This window comes from Selaginella moellendorffii, unplaced genomic scaffold, assembly GCF_000143415.4.
Source record: "Selaginella moellendorffii unplaced genomic scaffold, v1.0 SELMOscaffold_16, whole genome shotgun sequence".
Lineage (NCBI taxonomy): Eukaryota > Viridiplantae > Streptophyta > Lycopodiopsida > Selaginellales > Selaginellaceae > Selaginella > Selaginella moellendorffii.
The window spans coordinates 2,447,459-2,463,638 of record NW_003314277.1 but is presented as its reverse complement, the minus strand read 5'-3'; the positions used below and the strand labels follow the sequence as shown (position 1 = coordinate 2,463,638).

The 16,180-nt window shown below is 44.4% G+C and overlaps 4 protein-coding genes across 4 annotated transcripts; 2 read left to right on the top strand and 2 right to left on the bottom strand.

Moving 5' to 3' along the window:
• Positions 1-203: 203 nt before the first annotated feature.
• Positions 204-1,858, bottom strand: LOC9642290. Its single transcript, XM_002971140.2, has 2 exons — positions 870-1,858; positions 204-810 (listed from the first exon to the last, which is right to left on the bottom strand). Exons 1-2 carry the CDS (start codon positions 1,585-1,587, stop codon positions 335-337), a joined length of 1,194 nt encoding a protein of 397 aa, XP_002971186.1. The 5' UTR covers positions 1,588-1,858; the 3' UTR covers positions 204-334.
• A 168-nt stretch (positions 1,859-2,026) lies between these two features.
• Positions 2,027-3,315, bottom strand: LOC9642765 (BAG family molecular chaperone regulator 4). The gene is made up of 4 exons (XM_002971139.2): positions 3,065-3,315; positions 2,701-2,957; positions 2,503-2,649; positions 2,027-2,445 (listed from the first exon to the last, which is right to left on the bottom strand). Exons 1-4 carry the CDS (start codon positions 3,267-3,269, stop codon positions 2,251-2,253), a joined length of 804 nt encoding a protein of 267 aa, XP_002971185.1. The 5' UTR covers positions 3,270-3,315; the 3' UTR covers positions 2,027-2,250.
• Positions 3,316-3,409: 94 nt separating this feature from the next.
• LOC9642764 (regulator of telomere elongation helicase 1 homolog) lies at positions 3,410-7,583 on the top strand. Its single transcript, XM_024676035.1, has 24 exons — positions 3,410-3,553; positions 3,602-3,852; positions 3,907-4,046; positions 4,096-4,177; positions 4,232-4,382; positions 4,434-4,596; positions 4,644-4,820; positions 4,865-4,980; positions 5,035-5,086; positions 5,141-5,285; positions 5,337-5,491; positions 5,544-5,635; positions 5,684-5,782; positions 5,833-5,901; positions 5,977-6,063; positions 6,113-6,175; positions 6,223-6,338; positions 6,385-6,442; positions 6,490-6,682; positions 6,729-6,790; positions 6,844-7,113; positions 7,163-7,308; positions 7,355-7,419; positions 7,464-7,583. Exons 1-24 carry the CDS (start codon positions 3,452-3,454, stop codon positions 7,523-7,525), a joined length of 2,916 nt encoding a protein of 971 aa, XP_024531803.1. The 5' UTR covers positions 3,410-3,451; the 3' UTR covers positions 7,526-7,583.
• On the top strand, positions 7,531-10,279 carry LOC9642763 (succinate-semialdehyde dehydrogenase, mitochondrial). Its single transcript, XM_024676036.1, has 20 exons — positions 7,531-7,656; positions 7,710-7,844; positions 7,912-8,011; positions 8,067-8,115; positions 8,167-8,254; positions 8,307-8,417; positions 8,475-8,537; positions 8,591-8,701; positions 8,754-8,819; positions 8,865-8,942; positions 9,001-9,078; positions 9,163-9,229; positions 9,280-9,365; positions 9,422-9,454; positions 9,500-9,532; positions 9,590-9,690; positions 9,752-9,837; positions 9,891-9,997; positions 10,046-10,123; positions 10,178-10,279. The coding sequence occupies exons 1-20, from the start codon at positions 7,597-7,599 to the stop codon at positions 10,211-10,213; spliced, it is 1,566 nt and encodes a 521-aa protein (XP_024531804.1). The 5' UTR covers positions 7,531-7,596; the 3' UTR covers positions 10,214-10,279.
• The last annotated feature ends 5,901 nt before the right edge of the window (positions 10,280-16,180 follow it).

Below are 16,180 nucleotides of genomic sequence, written 5' to 3'. Positions count from 1 at the left end.
TGATCTTGTAGTCATCGCCTGGACCAGATCAATCGAAATATCGAGCTGTGGAAATGGACGCCGCGAACCGGCCCGTCGTGCTCGTCGAAGCGATCTATGAGAGATCCCATCAGGTAATCCCAATGATGCCGGTGTGGAAGATCTATGCCGCTTGGGATGGAAGCTCAGATCGAAGTTGCAAACATTTACTCGTTAGACAAATCTTGATGATTTTGCTCAAAATGACGAATTAGGGTTAGCATCTAGCCGCTGGTTTCTAGAGCAATCGGACGGTCACAGATCCGCTCTAGGCGCGTTGCGAATATTCTGATTCCTGGAGAATTTTTCTCTATGATCACCTATGGACGAATCTCTCGTTGCCCTCGGCGTCAATCACGATCTCGAAGAGCTCCGACTCGGCCTCGGAGGGAGTGGGCCTGCGAAGGTCTTGCGACAGCGCCGGCGATCCCTCCAACCGCTGGCTAAACAATTCGCCACTGTCGTACTGGATCGCCATTCGATTGGCGCCTCGATCGGGGTAGGGCCTGTGATTTCCAGGATCCGCCGTCCTCCTCGCGTTCTCGGGCAGGAATTCGAAGGCACTCTGGCCGAGATTTACGATCGCCGTGGCGTCAAAGTTACAGAGGAACGCCGCGTGAAGAGGGCTGCCGAATTCCTCCGCCCTGGAGCAGTCGGCCTGGCAGGTCATCTCGCCATTGAGCGTGAAGAACACAATTCGCGCGGCGGGGTTGAATCCACAGCCCACCGTCGTGTCGCCGCGAGCTGGAATCCATGGCTTTCGCTTGAACCTCTCGTCTGTGTAGAGAGCTCCTGGAAGAACCCTAAAATCTCGTGAGCAAGTAAGAGCAATCAATACGCTTTTCTCCTACCGTTTAGAAGGATCTGACCATTGGAGTAGTAGCCGATCGATCCGCGATCGCCAAAAGAGGAGCCTCTGACGAGTCCGATCGCTACAATCTGCTCGATTTCGGCGGTGGAATTCCCAGAATTTTGCCTCGCATTCTTGTCAAGATCATGGTCTTTCGCTCCAAGAACTGTGATCTCAAAGTAGGATTCTTGCGGGTAGGAGTAGATTCCCAGGAAGGGGCCAGGGAGCGGCAGCGCGGATTTGAAGAACTGCGCGCTCCCGGTGGATGAAATCTCCGCGATGGGAATCCCCGGATTGGATCGAAGAATTTGCATCAGCTCGGTCCCTGGCCCGACCTCCCACCTTGTCTCCGCGTGAAATCCCTGCTTCCGATGATGGGGACGATGATCCATCCCATGGTCCACCTGGGAGAGGGCAAATGCCGCCCATCCATTCTCGAGCGCCTCGGACATGAGCGCCGGGTAGTCTTTCCAGTTGAATCCAGCGATCTTGATCGAGTTCCAGCTCTGATTCCGCGCTCTGCCGTTGGCACCGCTGCTGCTGTTACCCTGATCGTGCCGCAGGTATGGAGGATTTGGACTCTGCCGGTGCCGCCGCTGCTGATCATCGTCCCGGCCGCGGTTTTTCCGAGCCACGCAGATCCTGATGACGAGGAGTAGGAGCAAGCACGCGACGACGAGCGCGATGCCGGCAATCAGCTCCAGCCCCCAGTTTGCCATCGCGAATTATCGATCATCTGGCCAGGAGAGGAAGATCGTGTCGAAGCTCTCGTGTTCTTGCTTGCTGCTGTTCTTCCTGGCTGTGGCGGTGGTGATGGAGGCGATGGATTCTTCCATCCACCGAGAAAAGAGGAAGGGAGACTAAAGAAAACAAATTGGGCAAAGACACTGTCCAAATTCAACTCTATCGACTCGGCCAGCGGGCTTCGCCGAAGAGAAGATTGGGGAGTTCTTTCAAGTTTCCAGCCAACCCCAATCTAGCAGCGTGAATTTTAGCCGAGCGCACGCGATTAGGATGAGTGATCCAAGCGTGATGTTTGTCGTTGTCACGATTTTTGTCTTTCCAGTACTTTCATTTGGTGGAAAAAGAACTCCGGAGTGGAACGGGAAAGCGCATTGAAGTTTTAAACTAGAATATTCTAAATAGTGTACCCGAATATGCCCATCGCAGACTTTAACTGAAAGGTTACAGGTATGGCTTTTCCTGTGTGTATTAAATTCTCTGTACAAGCAGACACTAGCACTTTGGTTTGGGTATGCTTCGTCCCAAACAAGCATTGGGAGTAAAGAATCATAGACCCCAGAGAGAATGGAATGGAAGGAAAGAGAAAAAGGATAATAGATACCTGCAATCGATTGATCGATCGACGGTGACTCGATCGATTAATCGAATTTTTCCCAGTCGGTGGTGATGTTTGGAGTGCCTTGCGGTGGAGGAGCAGTGAGGCTGCCAACGCCGCTATCGAAAGTTTCCCATTTCGTGGTCACAACGCTGTTCCTGGAGGCCAGAGGATGCGGGATTGAGTTCTTGGTCTTGAGGTTGTCGAGGAAATCGACGTAGTTCTGGACCCTTTTCACCTGGAGTGTCGAGAGGCGATGAGAATGGATCGAGAGATGGAAGATCAAAACTAGTACCTGTATTCGCCTTTGGACTTTGGCCTCGCCATCGGCTTCGATCGCATCCAGCTTGAGCAGCTGCCGCATCATAAGCTCCGTGAGCTTGTCGAGATCTCTCTCGGGGACATTATGAGCGCTCTGAACGGCTGCTTCCAGAGCAGGGATCTGCGAAGCAATCGAAGAATCAGAAGCAGAAAAAAGAAGGAACTTTGGTACCTGTTCGGCGAGCTTGTCAGTCTCGGATCCCACTTCCGCCACGGCCCTGCAAGCCCGCTCCATTTTCTCGTTGCTCCTCATCTCCTCCAGCCTCCTCTCGCGGCTGGCCGGGTCCTCGACAAGGATGATCTTTGCCTTGTCTTTCACACCAGCCAAATGGAGGTACTCGACATCATCCTTTTCCTTGCCTCTGAAGAGAAGCCTCTGTTCGTGCGGCTGGAGGCCCGTCTCTACTGCTACCAGCTTCTTCAATTCGCCTGTTCCATCCAGGACCAAAGAAAAGAAAAATAAAAAAAAACTAGAAATCTCATGGAAATCTCCTCCCCCTCTCTGTCGATCGATCGATCGATTTCTATCCTCTTACCGAATGATGCTTGCGCCGGAACGCTGATCTCATGCGCCTGGAGGCCATGGGAGACCCGGATCTTGATCAAAGGCCCTGCTGGAGTGGAATCGCCATTCTCTCCCTCGCCGGATTGGCGCTTCTGGACGAGCATCCCTCCCGGTCGCAGCTCCCAGGAGATGAGATCGCCAGGATCCCCGGCATTCTCCGTCTTGGAGCCGATCATGACTGATAGATAGATTGCGATCAAACCCTAGAAGAATGAGCCACAGTAAAACCCTGGTACGGTAGAGCTATCCAAAATCTCTCTTAAATATGGCCAATGGCGGCAAAAGGACATTTTTCCCTCTCTTTTCTCTTGAAAAGCCCTAAGAATGTAGCTCTTGGCTAGGGTTCTTCGTTTGCAGAATGCCGAGCTACAAGCTCAAGGGCGTTGACGTGCGCTTCCCCTACGATGCCTACGATTGCCAGCTCGTGTACATGGAATCTGTGATAGCGGCGCTCCAGAAGGTAAGCTCCAGAAGATCGATTGACCGAAATATATCTCGAATCTCACAGGGGCAAAATGCGCTTCTGGAGAGCCCGACAGGGACTGGAAAGACTCTGTGCTTGCTCTGTGCGACACTGGCTTGGCGGGAGAGTCTCGCTCCGCCGGATCGGGGGAGGAGGATGAGCGCCAGTAGTCAATCCAGTGATCTCGATCCCACTTCCTCGCAGGAGGCAAACAAGCTTCCTACGGTAATCTACGCTTCTCGAACGCACAGCCAGCTCCAGCAAGTCATTCACGAGCTCAAGGCGACGTCATACAGGTTTGATTGATCTCGATAAAAGTTTGGGAGCTTATATTCTTTGATGAACTGTAGGCCGAAGATGGTGGCTCTTGGATCGAGAGAGCAGCTATGCATTGAGAAAGATGTGCAAAAATTGCGGGGGAGAGCTCAGAATAATGCTTGTCGTACCTCGTGCAAAGCCCGCAAGTGTTACCACCACACTCGTGTCAATGGTATTTTCCGTTTCATTCCGCAATTTTGCTCTAATATCTCTTGTTCCAGAATACCTCAAAAAAAATCCGGAACTCGGGAACGAACCGATTGATATAGAAGATTTAGTTCGAATTGGCAGAACCCATGGTCCGTAAGTGCCAATCTATCTTATGTCTAAAACGTTATGATTAAATATTTGTTGCAGATGCCCGTATTTCCTCTCTCGAGAGCTTCACGGTTCAGTAGACATGATCTTTGTTCCTTATAACTATCTCATCGACAAGGAAAACCGAAAATCGCTAACCGGAATCCGTTGGGAGAATTCTGTCATAATATTTGACGAGGCTCACAATCTGGTATGTCCTTCGTCATGGTTCTTATCGGAAATGCTCATCTGAATTTCTCAGGAAGGTGTTTGTGCTGATGCAGCATCTTTTGACCTTCCGACGACCACATTATCGGCATGCATCTCCGAGGCTGGCCAATGCGTTGAGCTGGCAACACTTCAGAGAAGCATCAGCAATAATGCAGACAAGTCTGGTGATCCTGAAAACTTCGCTCTGTTGAAAGGTGATGTAGATATTGCTATGTAAAGAAGCTAACTTTTGCGTCTACAGCTTTGTTGTTGGAGCTGAGCAAAAAAATTGACGACATCTCTTTTGATTCGGAAGAGCTAGGTTTCACACGACCAGGATCTTACATTTATGACTTCTTGTCGGAGCTGAAAATTACCTGGGAAACCTCTACAATGCTAACAGATACAATTGATTCTGCTATCAGTCTCCTACAAGAAGGTGCTTGCTTCTCAAGAATTTGACATTTTACCTTTTTCTTGTAGATTCTAGCGCGCCTTCGGGAAAGCCAAAAACATCAACTTGCAAGCTTGAGTTGTTACGAGATGCGTTCCGCACTATATTCAGGGGAAAGGACTCATCTCATGCTACCTGTTACCGTGTAAGCGTTTTCAAAGTCTGTTTAGAGTAACTTTTATTAACTGGCGAATGCTAGGTGCATGTACAAAACTCTTACAGAAGAGCCGAGGACAAGGGATTGAGCAAAGGTTTGTTTGTGTAATCGTTCTGTATAAACTTTGCGTAATATCTATCCTGCTCAGGCGACAAAAAATCACGAACTTTTAGCTGGTGGTGTTTCAATCCCGGAATAGCCATGGAAGAGTTTTCAAAATTGGGAGTTCGTACAATTGTATTAACATCTGGAACGTTGTCCCCGCTTGAGTCGTTTGCCATCGAATTAAAACTGTACGTATATTTTGGTCACGTTCTTGATTGAGTTTTTTTTTTACTATGCAGACCATTCGACGTCCGGCTGGAAAATCCTCATGTGATAGGAGCGAACCAGATATGGGTTGGTGTGGTATCCTCTGGGCCTTCCGGACGGGCTTTAAATTCATCTTATCGAACTCGGGACTCTCCGGAGTATAAAAACGATCTTGGGAATACAATTGGTAACGACAACTTTTTCTTTTTTTAAGCTCACATTCTATCTATTGATTCTAGTAAATTTCGCGCGAATTGTTCCCGATGGTCTACTTGTATTTTTTCCTTCCTACTATTTATTGAACTCATGTGTTGATTCATGGCAAACTCCGGTTAGTAACAATCTCGAGTGAGCAATTCGACTAAGTTATCGGTCACAGAATCAAGTAAATGGACACACGTTATGGGAGAGGATTTGCAAGCATAAGCAACCGGTCGTTGAGCCAAAGGAGTCGGCATTATTCAATCAAGCACACGAGGTGATTACTTTTTATTGCCATGTCCTCAAATTCAGTGTCTATGTTTCAAGGATTTTCTGGCGAAAGTAAAGGATTCAACAGCTACAGGAGCTGTGTTTTTTGCTGTTTGTCGAGGAAAGGTTGGGCCTTGCGTCTTCGTATTTTTCTTCTACGATTTTCGACCGTCTTCGTGTTTAGTCTATTGCCGTTTTCAGGTTAGCGAAGGTTTAGATTTTGCGGATGAAACGGGACGCGCGGTTATTGTTACAGGAATGCCTTTTGCAATGAAGACTGATCCGAAAGTGAGTCCTTACAAATCAGTAACATTGAAAATAGACTTTTCGCTTTTAGGTGCGTTTGAAGAGACAGTATCTAGACGAGGAAGGACGACGAACAAAAACCAGTACCCGTAAGGTACTTGAGATGCTACAAAATCACCTGTAGTAACAAAACCTTTCCAGGTTCTGACTGGAGAGGATTGGTACGTACAACAGGCTTCACGAGCCGTCAATCAGGCTGTAGGACGGGTTATACGACACAAGAACGATTATGGTGCAATCATTCTCTGTGACGAAAGGTAGCTTGCAAAGCTTCTTTTAGTTGCTTTATGTTTGGCAAGTCAGGTTTGCCCAGGCTGGTGCACAAAGTCAACTGTCACTGTGGCTCAGACCCCACGTCAAGGTTTGTAAAACATTATAATTTTCTTGCATATTCACAGAAACATGCAGCTATATTCGAAGTTCGGGGATGCTGCTTTTACATTGACTAGATTTTTCAAGGACAAAAAGCCACAACCGCGGACAATGTCTAAAGTCCAGCAAAACACGTCAAGCTTGCCTGATTTGCCGTGTTTGAACAAAGTTCATCCATTACAAAGTGAACCAAGACAGTCAGCTGTAACGGCATTCATTGCATCAGCTGGTAAGAACACATTGCCTTTGCAAAATTCATTGTTTTTGTTACGCAGTTTCTACGGTGTCTGCGGTACACGAAAATGTTTTCCTGGAGCGTAAAACTATTGATCCCCTAGTACGTAACATAGTTCCATGTTCCTCTATATTAAAAGAAGTTTGTTTTCACAGAGTAAGATCTTTGGGGCCTCTACAAATGAACAGCAGCCACTGTCTGTGGTGCTTGCCGCGAAACGAAATCAGCAGCTCTGCAGTGCGGCAATCAAGCCTGCCAATCGCGCGTTTGGAAGTCGTCCCGAGCTCGTCAAAAACGCCATTAGCGTCTCAAAACAGCGAGGTTCTGATGAGGGTACCGATCGTGTGTCTTCGCCAATAGAAGCTTGCGAGGCCGGCACGGTCGGTACTTCCGCTTTCAAAACTGCTGGAAATTACATTCAAGAGGTAAGCTTTCTTAAGCTATTTAGTGAGGAGAGTTTTAACACTATGCCAGGTGAAAGCTCGTCTCACTAGCCCCGAGTATGAGCGCTTTCTGGCGTGCATGAAAAGCTTCAAAGACGGGACAACGAAGGTAGAAGATGTCTTCACTACAATGTCCGGCATATTTGCGGCTCCCGAGCGCCGTTATCTTCTTGAGAGGTTCGCTGCTCTTTATTCCATTTTCAGACTTATCACTATTTTGCAGGTTTGGTTGCTTTCTACCGAGTCGATATCAGAAAAACTTTGATGAATACATGAGTGCAAATTCAGGTAACGCTTTTTTTATCGAAAGGGAGGCTGATGCGTTTATGCAGGTGATTGTAAGGAATGCTACTCTGGCTTTCCCTTGGGAAGTCGGAAGAGGCAAAAACCATAGCTGATGTATATACCGTACTATGTTTATGTACGGGCATCTAATATATACCTTTCAGCCCTATAGCTAAATCGATGTTTCGGATATCTGGGAGCCATTGTCGAGCGCTTTTCCAGCTCAATTCTGGACGAAAGGTGGGTGTCTGCCTGGTTGACGAGTGATTCTAACGTGTATAACCTTTTCTCAGGCGCGAATGGCAACGATCGCAAGCGCTGGTGCGAGTCAGGCTGTGCTTGACAAGATCAACAATGCGGGGCTACTGCGAGCCAAAGGATTGATCTCTGGTGAATGGGTGTCCGCTGAAGACGGTAGAACGCTGCCTGTAAGATAGAAGATCACTTGGGTTTCGGTCGTAGGAAAGCCGGCTTTACGCCCTTTTATTTGGCCAGGTTTACAATCCTGCGACTGGTGAGTTTTTAACAGAGGTTCCGCTCATGGGGGAAAGAGAGACATTGTCGGCCATCGACTCTGCACACAACGCGTTTAAGTGTACGTAAAATCGTGATCGAACTCCAAGCTAAGTTTTTTTTCTCTTTTCTTTCAGCATGGAGTAAAAAGACATGTTCGGAGAGAAGCAAGCTTCTGCGTAGATGGTGAGGATGGCAAAGGTGTAGTTTCCCTGGGTTTTGAGATAAGCATGACAGGTATGAGCTCATACTTGAGAAAAAAGAGGAGATAGCCCAGCTGATGACTCTAGAGCAAGGAAAGCCTTTGAAAGAAGCCCTTGGTGAGGTAACTCTCTGTCTAGCTTCATGGTATCGAGTTTAGTGCTCTATATTTGCAGGTCTCGTATGGAGCTGGCTTCATAGAGCTTTTTGCCGAGGAAGCAAAGCGCACATATGGCGATATTATACCATCGCCTTATCCAGACCGGCGATTACTCGTTGTAAAGCAGGTACTTCACATTTGAACTACCACGGTCGAGGCAACCTGAAAAATATCTATTTTGTAGCCTGTTGGTGTTGTAGGTACGATAACTCCGTGGAATTTTCCCCTTGCCATGATCACACGCAAGGTAAAGTTTTTCACATCCAGAAAAATATTTATTTTTGTCTCAACCTTGTATAGGTTGCTCCAGCACTTGCAGCAGGCTGCACAGTAGTGATTAAGCCTGCAGAACTTACGCCCTTGACTGCATTAGCTGCTGCAGAACTATCCATTCAAGCTGGTATACCCCCTGTAAGTTTTTCTAACGAATGGTGGACCTTTTATATCAACTGTGTCAATGAAGGGAGTCATCAACGTTGTCATGGGAGATGCTCCGCAAATCGGAGCTGCACTTTTGGAGAGCACTAAGGTACTTAACTTTTGTTTTTTATTCTAACACTGTAAGCTGTAGTAGGTTCGCAAAATCTCATTCACTGGGTCTACACAAGTCGGTAAAAAGCTTATGGCTGGAGCAGCAAGTACCGTAAAGCGGGTACAGCGTTTTCCTTTTCTGTATCTCTCTTATTGCTTGTACTTTTCTGCTTGAACAGTTATCTCTTGAACTTGGTGGAAATGCACCATGTATCATACTGGATGATGCAGACATAGAAGTGGCTGTTAAAGGAGCCGTAAGTACTCTGTTTTGATTGTTTTGATACTTTTGACACAGCCTTTTACTGATTTCTCTTGTCGTGTATCTTTTCCCCATGCAGTTGGCTTCCAAGTACCGGAATAGCGGCCAGACCTGTGTTTGTGCCAATAGAGTCCTTGTCCAAGATGGTATGCCTTTTTAGTACGACCTTTCTTGTTTCTAAGTCTCATTTTTCAAGGTATATATGACAAGTTTGCGGAGGCTTTTATTCAAGCGGTATCTGGCCTTAAGGTTGGAAATGGTTTGGAAGAAGGGGTCACGCAGGTATTGTAGGACTCAAGAGGCTTTGGCGAGCTATTGATGTGGTCTTTTATATACAGGGTCCCCTGATTAATGAAGCAGCTGTGAAGAAGGTAGTGATCTTTTAATGTTTTTCGCTATAAAATTTGTAATAACAGGTAGAGCAACACGTTGAAGATGCATTATCGAAGGTAATAACCCGATATCCGAATAAGCCATGGCCTGATTCTGTGGACTTGGATTTACAGGGTGCAATGCTCCTGGCGGGAGGCCATCGACATAGACTTGGTGCCGCCTTTTACGAGCCAACTGTTCTCGGAGATGCAACAGAAGAGATGCTAATAATGAAGTAAGTTTGCTGCCGGTGAAGTGGATCAGGGACTCCGTTTTTTTTTCTTTTCTTTCTGCAGAGAGGAAGTTTTTGGGCCTGTTGCACCCCTGATCAGATTCAAAACAGACGAGGACGCAATCAGGATTGCCAACAGCACCGAAGCTGGTGAGCTTCATTCATCTTTGGAATTTCCTGTCATTCATTTGGCACATCTTCAGGATTGGCTGCGTATCTTTTTTCGGGAAGCATCTCTAGAGCTTGGCGTGTGGCGGAGGCATTAGAATATGGAATGGTTGGTTGGAACGAAGGAGTGATTTCTACGGAGGTAGATTTACGCGTTTTTGGAGTTCGTTTTAAAAACTTTCTGGTCCAGGTCGCTCCATTCGGTGGTGTTAAACAATCCGGGCTTGGTCGTGAGGGATCCAAATACGGAATCGACGAGTACTTGGAGGTATGATCAAAGGAATGAGGTTTCTCGTTTTAAATTTCTTTCTTCTTTCTGCAGATGAAGTACATATGCATAGGAAATATGTTGCCTTGATTGCTTTTAAATTCTTATTGTTATATATGATTGCCAAGAAAAGAAACTACTTGAACAATTGTTTTTTCCTGTTGTTCTTTCCTATTTCTAATGGTGTTTGTTATGTAAATTTTTATTTTTTATCCTTTTATTCAAGGATTTTGCTGCTTGTTTACAGAGCAAGATCCTTTACATGCCGGGAGGATTTGCGCTAAATTTCTCATTCTCTTGGGTCCATGTTTATTCTTGCCGGGTGATTTCACTTTTGAAAGTAATGATTATTCTAAGGATATTCTTGAAAAGGGGTGTAGGGTTTATAAGCCGATGACATAGCTGCTGCTGCTGCTTTGGAATAGGACGGAGCTCTTGACATGGAATTGGGCGGATCAATTGGTGCAAGTCCAGTTTTTGTTTTTTCCCAATTCACTGATCCTTTTCCGGTCTAAAGGTTCTACTTTAGTGGAAGCTCGATCCTCAAGTACGTAAATGGATTGTTGGAAATTCCTCCAATGCTAAAGAGGAATGCTTTGTTTTTCAGCTTCTCCCGAGTGTAAGCGCCTCGTCGCTTGGATCGATGGCTATGAACGCGGCGCAACGAATCTAGACGACATTGTCGCGTCCGGCTTGTTTGCAGCTCCCGAGCGCCATGATCTCCTCGAAAGGTTTGCTGCGGATCTTTCAGCACATCGTATCGTTCTCTTACCGGAACACTTCAGCTTTCGTGGCTTGCTACCAAAGCGGAAGTTTGATGACTACGATTTGGCTACCATTAGCAGCGCGGATTCTGGTACTGGTGTTTGTCGAGGTTTTTGTGTGAAGCAAACGATTTACAGGTGATATCCAGGAGAGCCATGATAAGTTGAAAGCTGCCACAGATTTCATTCAAGAGGTGATCTAGCTCTGTTAACCGAAGATTTTAAGATTGTTGGTTTGATCGCTTTCAATACGATACCAGGTGAAAGGTCGTCTCGACGCCCGCGATTATCAGCTCTTCATTGAAGGTCTTAAATTTGACGAATATGTGCCTACTGCAAAAGGTATGGTCTTTTTCTTTCAAGGACAAAGAATATTTTTAAAAACAATTGTGTGGTGCTTGGCATGTAAAGCACGGAAGAGGTTTAAAGCTACAAGCCCAACATCCAGCTGCTCATCAACATTTGCAACAATAGAGGGAGGAGTTTGCATATTGGATGTCTTGAGAGGCCTAGAAAGACTTCAGAGTTGATTTGAATGCATGTTTTTTTTGTCTGAGATATTCGTCAACTTCATAATAGTAACAAAACAAAACAAAAAAATCTCTCTTCATATTTAAAGACCTTTATTTAAATTTACGAACATATGACTGATTCTTTAAGTATATTCTTATTAATTACTTTCTAGAATTAATGATTTAATCAATGGATAATATGGTTTTTTCCAATTTGATGGCTCGTAAATAATTATCAATAATCCTAATATATATATATATATATATATATATATATATATATATATATATATATATATATATATAGTAAAATATATTTCACTTAAATCCATACTTATAAAGTAAAAAAAATTCAAAATGTTTTCAAATCAAATAGAGTTGATTTAATCAAATTTTTTTCATTTAAACCTTATCCAAAAAATAAGATAGAAAACTACTAACTAAAATGAACACATTCACTAAATTTAACTTTAACTTTCTTTAATGTTTCAAATAATAAATAAAAAATTATTTCATAAAAAACATTTAGATTTTTTAAGATTCAAAATAAAACAATCATCATCATCATCATCATACTCATATATTTAAACGAAAGAGCCGGTATAATAATAGCATATGCTGGGGACACTTATTCTGGGCATATGCCAAAATCTAACGGCTGAGATTAAACAATGGAGAGTCGTGACTTTTGGGATCATAAAAAATTTCAAATGTCTTTTAGGGCGCGTGACAAGGAGAGAGCGTCGATCATCGCTAGCAGGAAGGTACTCTCTCTCTCTCTCTCTCTCTCTCTCTCTCTCTCTCTCTCTCTCTCTGTGCCTCTGTCTTCATTGTCTTCATTCATTCAATGAGGTCTTCATTGCAGAGCACCTCAAAGCTACAGTCAGCTGTACGTGAAGAACTGAAGCTGCCACTGGTTGGTTCATTCTTGAGTTCAAAAGCTCAGGATAATGGCCACGCGCTGGAAAATGACAATCATTTAACCGACGCCAAAGCATTCTTCAACAGGAGAATTATCGAGTGAAGAAACAAGTCTCACTTATGGAAAAAGTACTCAATGCAGAATATCATCTGGTAAAAGAGCCTTGACCCCCCTATCTTCGTCCCTGCGATTCTAACTTGAGATGTTCCAGGATGACCAAGATATTCTGGCCAATCGCAGCAACGGCGGCGTTGGAGCCTGGCGAGGGACCAAAAACCTCCTACCAAAAGCCGCAACCTACATTTGTTCCTTATCCAACACCTTTGAGTGAGTTCCTTCGATTTAGACACTAGAAAAAACTAACGCGTTCGTTTTTGGACAGCTCCGGAAGAAGTCCTGGGAACGGCACTGGATAATGATCCTAAGCGGCTGAAAGTCCCAGCCTATTACAACGAGGCTGTGTTTCTCCGTTTGCAAAGGTTTGAGAGGCTCATGGCTTTCTCTGTGTTGCCATAGTTGTGCTTGATGATCAGCGAGAACAGGCTCGACGCCTTCCAGACTTATGCGGGGAACAAATCCGCCAGTATCCGCCTGTGCAGGTGCATTCGGCAGATCGATGTGCTCTGCTCGGAAATGCGATGAGGATTGGGAGTGAAAGGTGAAGAGGCTATGGTGGACGGAGCTCACGACAGGGACGACGTCTCGGACAACGAGGGGATTCACGTTGTCATTGACGACTAGAATCAAGGTTCTTCACTCTCTTGCTCGTCACTATTCTCTTTCGAGGCTTAAAGTTATCGTTATTTCTCCCAAGATCTCGAGTGAAATCTTTAACTTTTAATGAGGCTGGAACCACGACTAGAATCAAGGTTTTTCACTCTCTTGCTCTTCGCTATTCTCTTTCGAGGCTTAAAGTTCCTGTTTGTTCCAGGTGCTCGAGGCTGTGGACATCACAACAAGATAGAAAAGATACCTATGTATACACGGAAAATCATGGAATTCTTTTGATCAAGTTGGAATTTTTCCTCATACCTTGTAAAGTTCCATCACTCTGGAGGTAATGTGTAATGAGTAATGTGAGTAATGTGTCCAATCCACAGTGTGTTCGTGTGGCACAGGTAAGAAGAATTCTCCCAATTATCTGGAAGTTTTTCGTGACTAGCACGTGATCGATCTCTCAGGGCGCTGCTACGATGTGCTACACAGCTTTACATCCAAGCCTCAAGGACGTCACCGGGCAATACTTCGTAGATTCCAACAAATCCAACTGTAGCGCTTATGGCAGAGATCCTGAGCTCGCTCACAAGCTATGGACCTTCTCCCAGGAGCTTATAAACAAGCATTCTCCGTCCTAAAGGTAAAAGGTTGATCATCAGGTGCTAGAGACCGAGCAAGCTTTCGGTTTCTTATGGAACTTTGATCTTCATGCAGGGATTATCAAGTTCTTCTCCAGCTTCCTTTGGAAAAATGTGCCACAGGGAAGAAGAATTCTCCCAATTATCTGGAAATTTCGTGACTAATACATGATCTATCTCTCAGGGTGCTAAAAATGTGGCACAGGTAAGAAGAATTCTCCCAATTATCTGGAAGTTTTTCGTGACTAATACGTGATCGATCTCTCAGGGTGCTGCTACGACGTGCTACGCGGCTTTACATCCAAGCCTCAAGGACGTCACCAGGCAATACTTCATGGATTCCAACAAATCCAACTGTAGCGCTTATGGCAGAGATCCCGAGCTCACTCACAAGCTATGGACCTTCTCCCAGGAGCTTATAGACAAGCATTCTCCTTCCTAAAGGTAAAAGGTTGATGGTGCTAGAGACCGAGTGAGCAACAAGGCCTTCTATGCGTTTGAGCACATCGAGGTAGCTTTGCGTTTCATTATTTGATCCTCACAGGCTGGAGGAGTTTGCCTCAACGATTTGCCAAGCATGCGCATTGATAGCCAGCCATATTGTGGCTGAGGGACCGTCCCTGTCTTTACGCAGACGAGGATCAAAAGCAACACGTCTTACTTTTGATCAAGCTCAAGCTCGAGCTTTTGAGAAGAGTAAATACAGTCTATCCACAAATCATTGCTGAGTTGTCCTCGTCTGCGTAAAGACACCGGCCTGGAGACCATAATGCGTGTTGTTAGCTTCCTTCACAGCTTCCTTGAAATCACTGCGTCACCACCGTTTTAGTTTAGAGAAAAAAAAAGGAAGTAAATAAGAACTTCATGAGCTAGAAACTTTGAGAGCTTTCTTGTATGAGTAGAGAAGGATCACGGGACCGAAAATCTCTTCCTTCCTTGTGTCTGTGTCAAAGGGAGCGTCTTCCAGGATCGTTGGCTCCATGAAAGCTCCTCTTCACTTACCACCAACTAGAAGTGCCTTCACTGCCTCGTTCACGCTCTTCTCCACTGTAGCTGCCAACGACTCGGATATCATGGGCCCAATGGACGTGTTGTCTTGGCGAGGATCTCCACCTTTGAGTTTCTTAACGGCAGCGATCAATGCGTCCTTCACCTACACAACCAGCACCAGATACATTAGATCAAAGCTCGATTTGAGAGCAAAGAATACGATAGAATTTAGAAATGACTGTCAGATACCTCCTTGTAAAGGCCACCTCTCACATAAAGACGCTGCATGTGAATGCACGACTGGCCACTTTGATAGAATCCCCCGTGGACCAACCTAGCGATTGTACCTTCCAAGTCTGGAATGAGATCTTCCACTATGCATGGAGCATTGCCTCCCAGCTCCATAACCACCTGTAAGAGGAATCAAAGAAGTTGAAGAAAGCGAAGCTCCATCTGAAGGAAGATATAATAAAATAACATTAATTTTTAGTATCTTTATAACTAAGAATAGTTTGCTAAATCAATTTTAGTCCTCAAGATTAGCATTTTCTAAAACATCCATCTTACAACTGATATAAGCTGAAAATATGTTTCTTTTTTAATAAATTTCTTTAAAAATAGATTTTATATTTTATACTTTATGTAGATAATGGTATTCTATATTATTTAATAAAGCCAAAAATTTCGTAGAGTTAGAAGGAAGCAGTGGTTCTTGCAATATAAAATATATTTTAATTATTCATGTATATAGTAGTATGTTAGAACTAATTTTATAATTTTTAATTTCTAAATCAAAGAGCTGGAAAATATTTGGCACATAAATCCTCACACCAGATTACTGTAATATCTCCCAGAATAATTGCATTTAAATTCCCAATATCTGCAATCTAAAATTTTAGAGGGGAAAATGTAATAATTGCAATTTATAAAGGGGAATTGCATTTGAGACTCACACAAATGAGCACAAAAGAGCCAACCAGGCAAGTTTCTTACACTCAAGTCTGATAGTCATTTTTCTGGTGTTTATATTACAAAACAAACAAATAAAAACATCAATTTTCTCTACACAATGCATTAATGAAGCTAAGAACTATTATTTCCCTCAAAAAGGCCTGGAAGGACCAAATTGAAGCACCAGCTGCTGGTTGGTTTTATTTTTTTTTAGCAGCAAGGTTTTTTTTCTCTAGAGACAAATTGATCTTGAATCCCAGATTTTTCTACAGACACAATCAAGGCCATGTAAGGAATGCTGTGTAAGGGATTAGAGCACTGACTGTGGCACTAGATTCCAACCAAGAGTATGGTTCATAGCTAGGACTTAAGACCAAACACTTCAATGATGACATGGATTATTATCATAGCAAGGTCTATCATTGACTTAAAGGTATACAGCCATTTCTCCAAATGATCTTTACCACCTGTTGAATTTAGTTGCATGAGAATCCTATAGGAACATTAAGAGCCTAAGTGCTAACATAAGTATCAAATTCAGACAAGCTGAGAGTTCCTTGTAC

What these genes read in the sequence shown, in the direction of transcription:
- LOC9642290 (XM_002971140.2), bottom strand. Translation starts at nt 1,587, where the DNA reads ATGGCAAACTGGGGGCTGGAGCTGATTGCCGGCATCGCGCTCGTCGTC. An exon ending in TGGTCAGATCCTTCTAAACG is followed by an intron (nt 811 to 869) that starts GTAGGAGAAAAG and finishes GGGTTCTTCCAG; the next exon opens with GAGCTCTCTACACAGACGAG.
- LOC9642765 (XM_002971139.2), bottom strand. Translation starts at nt 3,269, where the DNA reads ATGATCGGCTCCAAGACGGAGAATGCCGGGGATCCTGGCGATCTCATC. An exon ending in CTGACAAGCTCGCCGAACAG is followed by an intron (nt 2,650 to 2,700) that starts GTACCAAAGTTC and finishes ATTGCTTCGCAG; the next exon opens with ATCCCTGCTCTGGAAGCAGC. An exon ending in AAGTCCAAAGGCGAATACAG is followed by an intron (nt 2,446 to 2,502) that starts GTACTAGTTTTG and finishes TCGACACTCCAG; the next exon opens with GTGAAAAGGGTCCAGAACTA.
- LOC9642764 (XM_024676035.1), top strand. Translation starts at nt 3,452, where the DNA reads ATGCCGAGCTACAAGCTCAAGGGCGTTGACGTGCGCTTCCCCTACGAT. An exon ending in CCACCACACTCGTGTCAATG is followed by an intron (nt 4,047 to 4,095) that starts GTATTTTCCGTT and finishes CTCTTGTTCCAG; the next exon opens with AATACCTCAAAAAAAATCCG. An exon ending in GGACAAGGGATTGAGCAAAG is followed by an intron (nt 5,087 to 5,140) that starts GTTTGTTTGTGT and finishes TATCCTGCTCAG; the next exon opens with GCGACAAAAAATCACGAACT.
- LOC9642763 (XM_024676036.1), top strand. Translation starts at nt 7,597, where the DNA reads ATGTTTCGGATATCTGGGAGCCATTGTCGAGCGCTTTTCCAGCTCAAT. An exon ending in CACTTTTGGAGAGCACTAAG is followed by an intron (nt 8,820 to 8,864) that starts GTACTTAACTTT and finishes AAGCTGTAGTAG; the next exon opens with GTTCGCAAAATCTCATTCAC. An exon ending in GAATCGACGAGTACTTGGAG is followed by an intron (nt 10,124 to 10,177) that starts GTATGATCAAAG and finishes TTCTTTCTGCAG; the next exon opens with ATGAAGTACATATGCATAGG.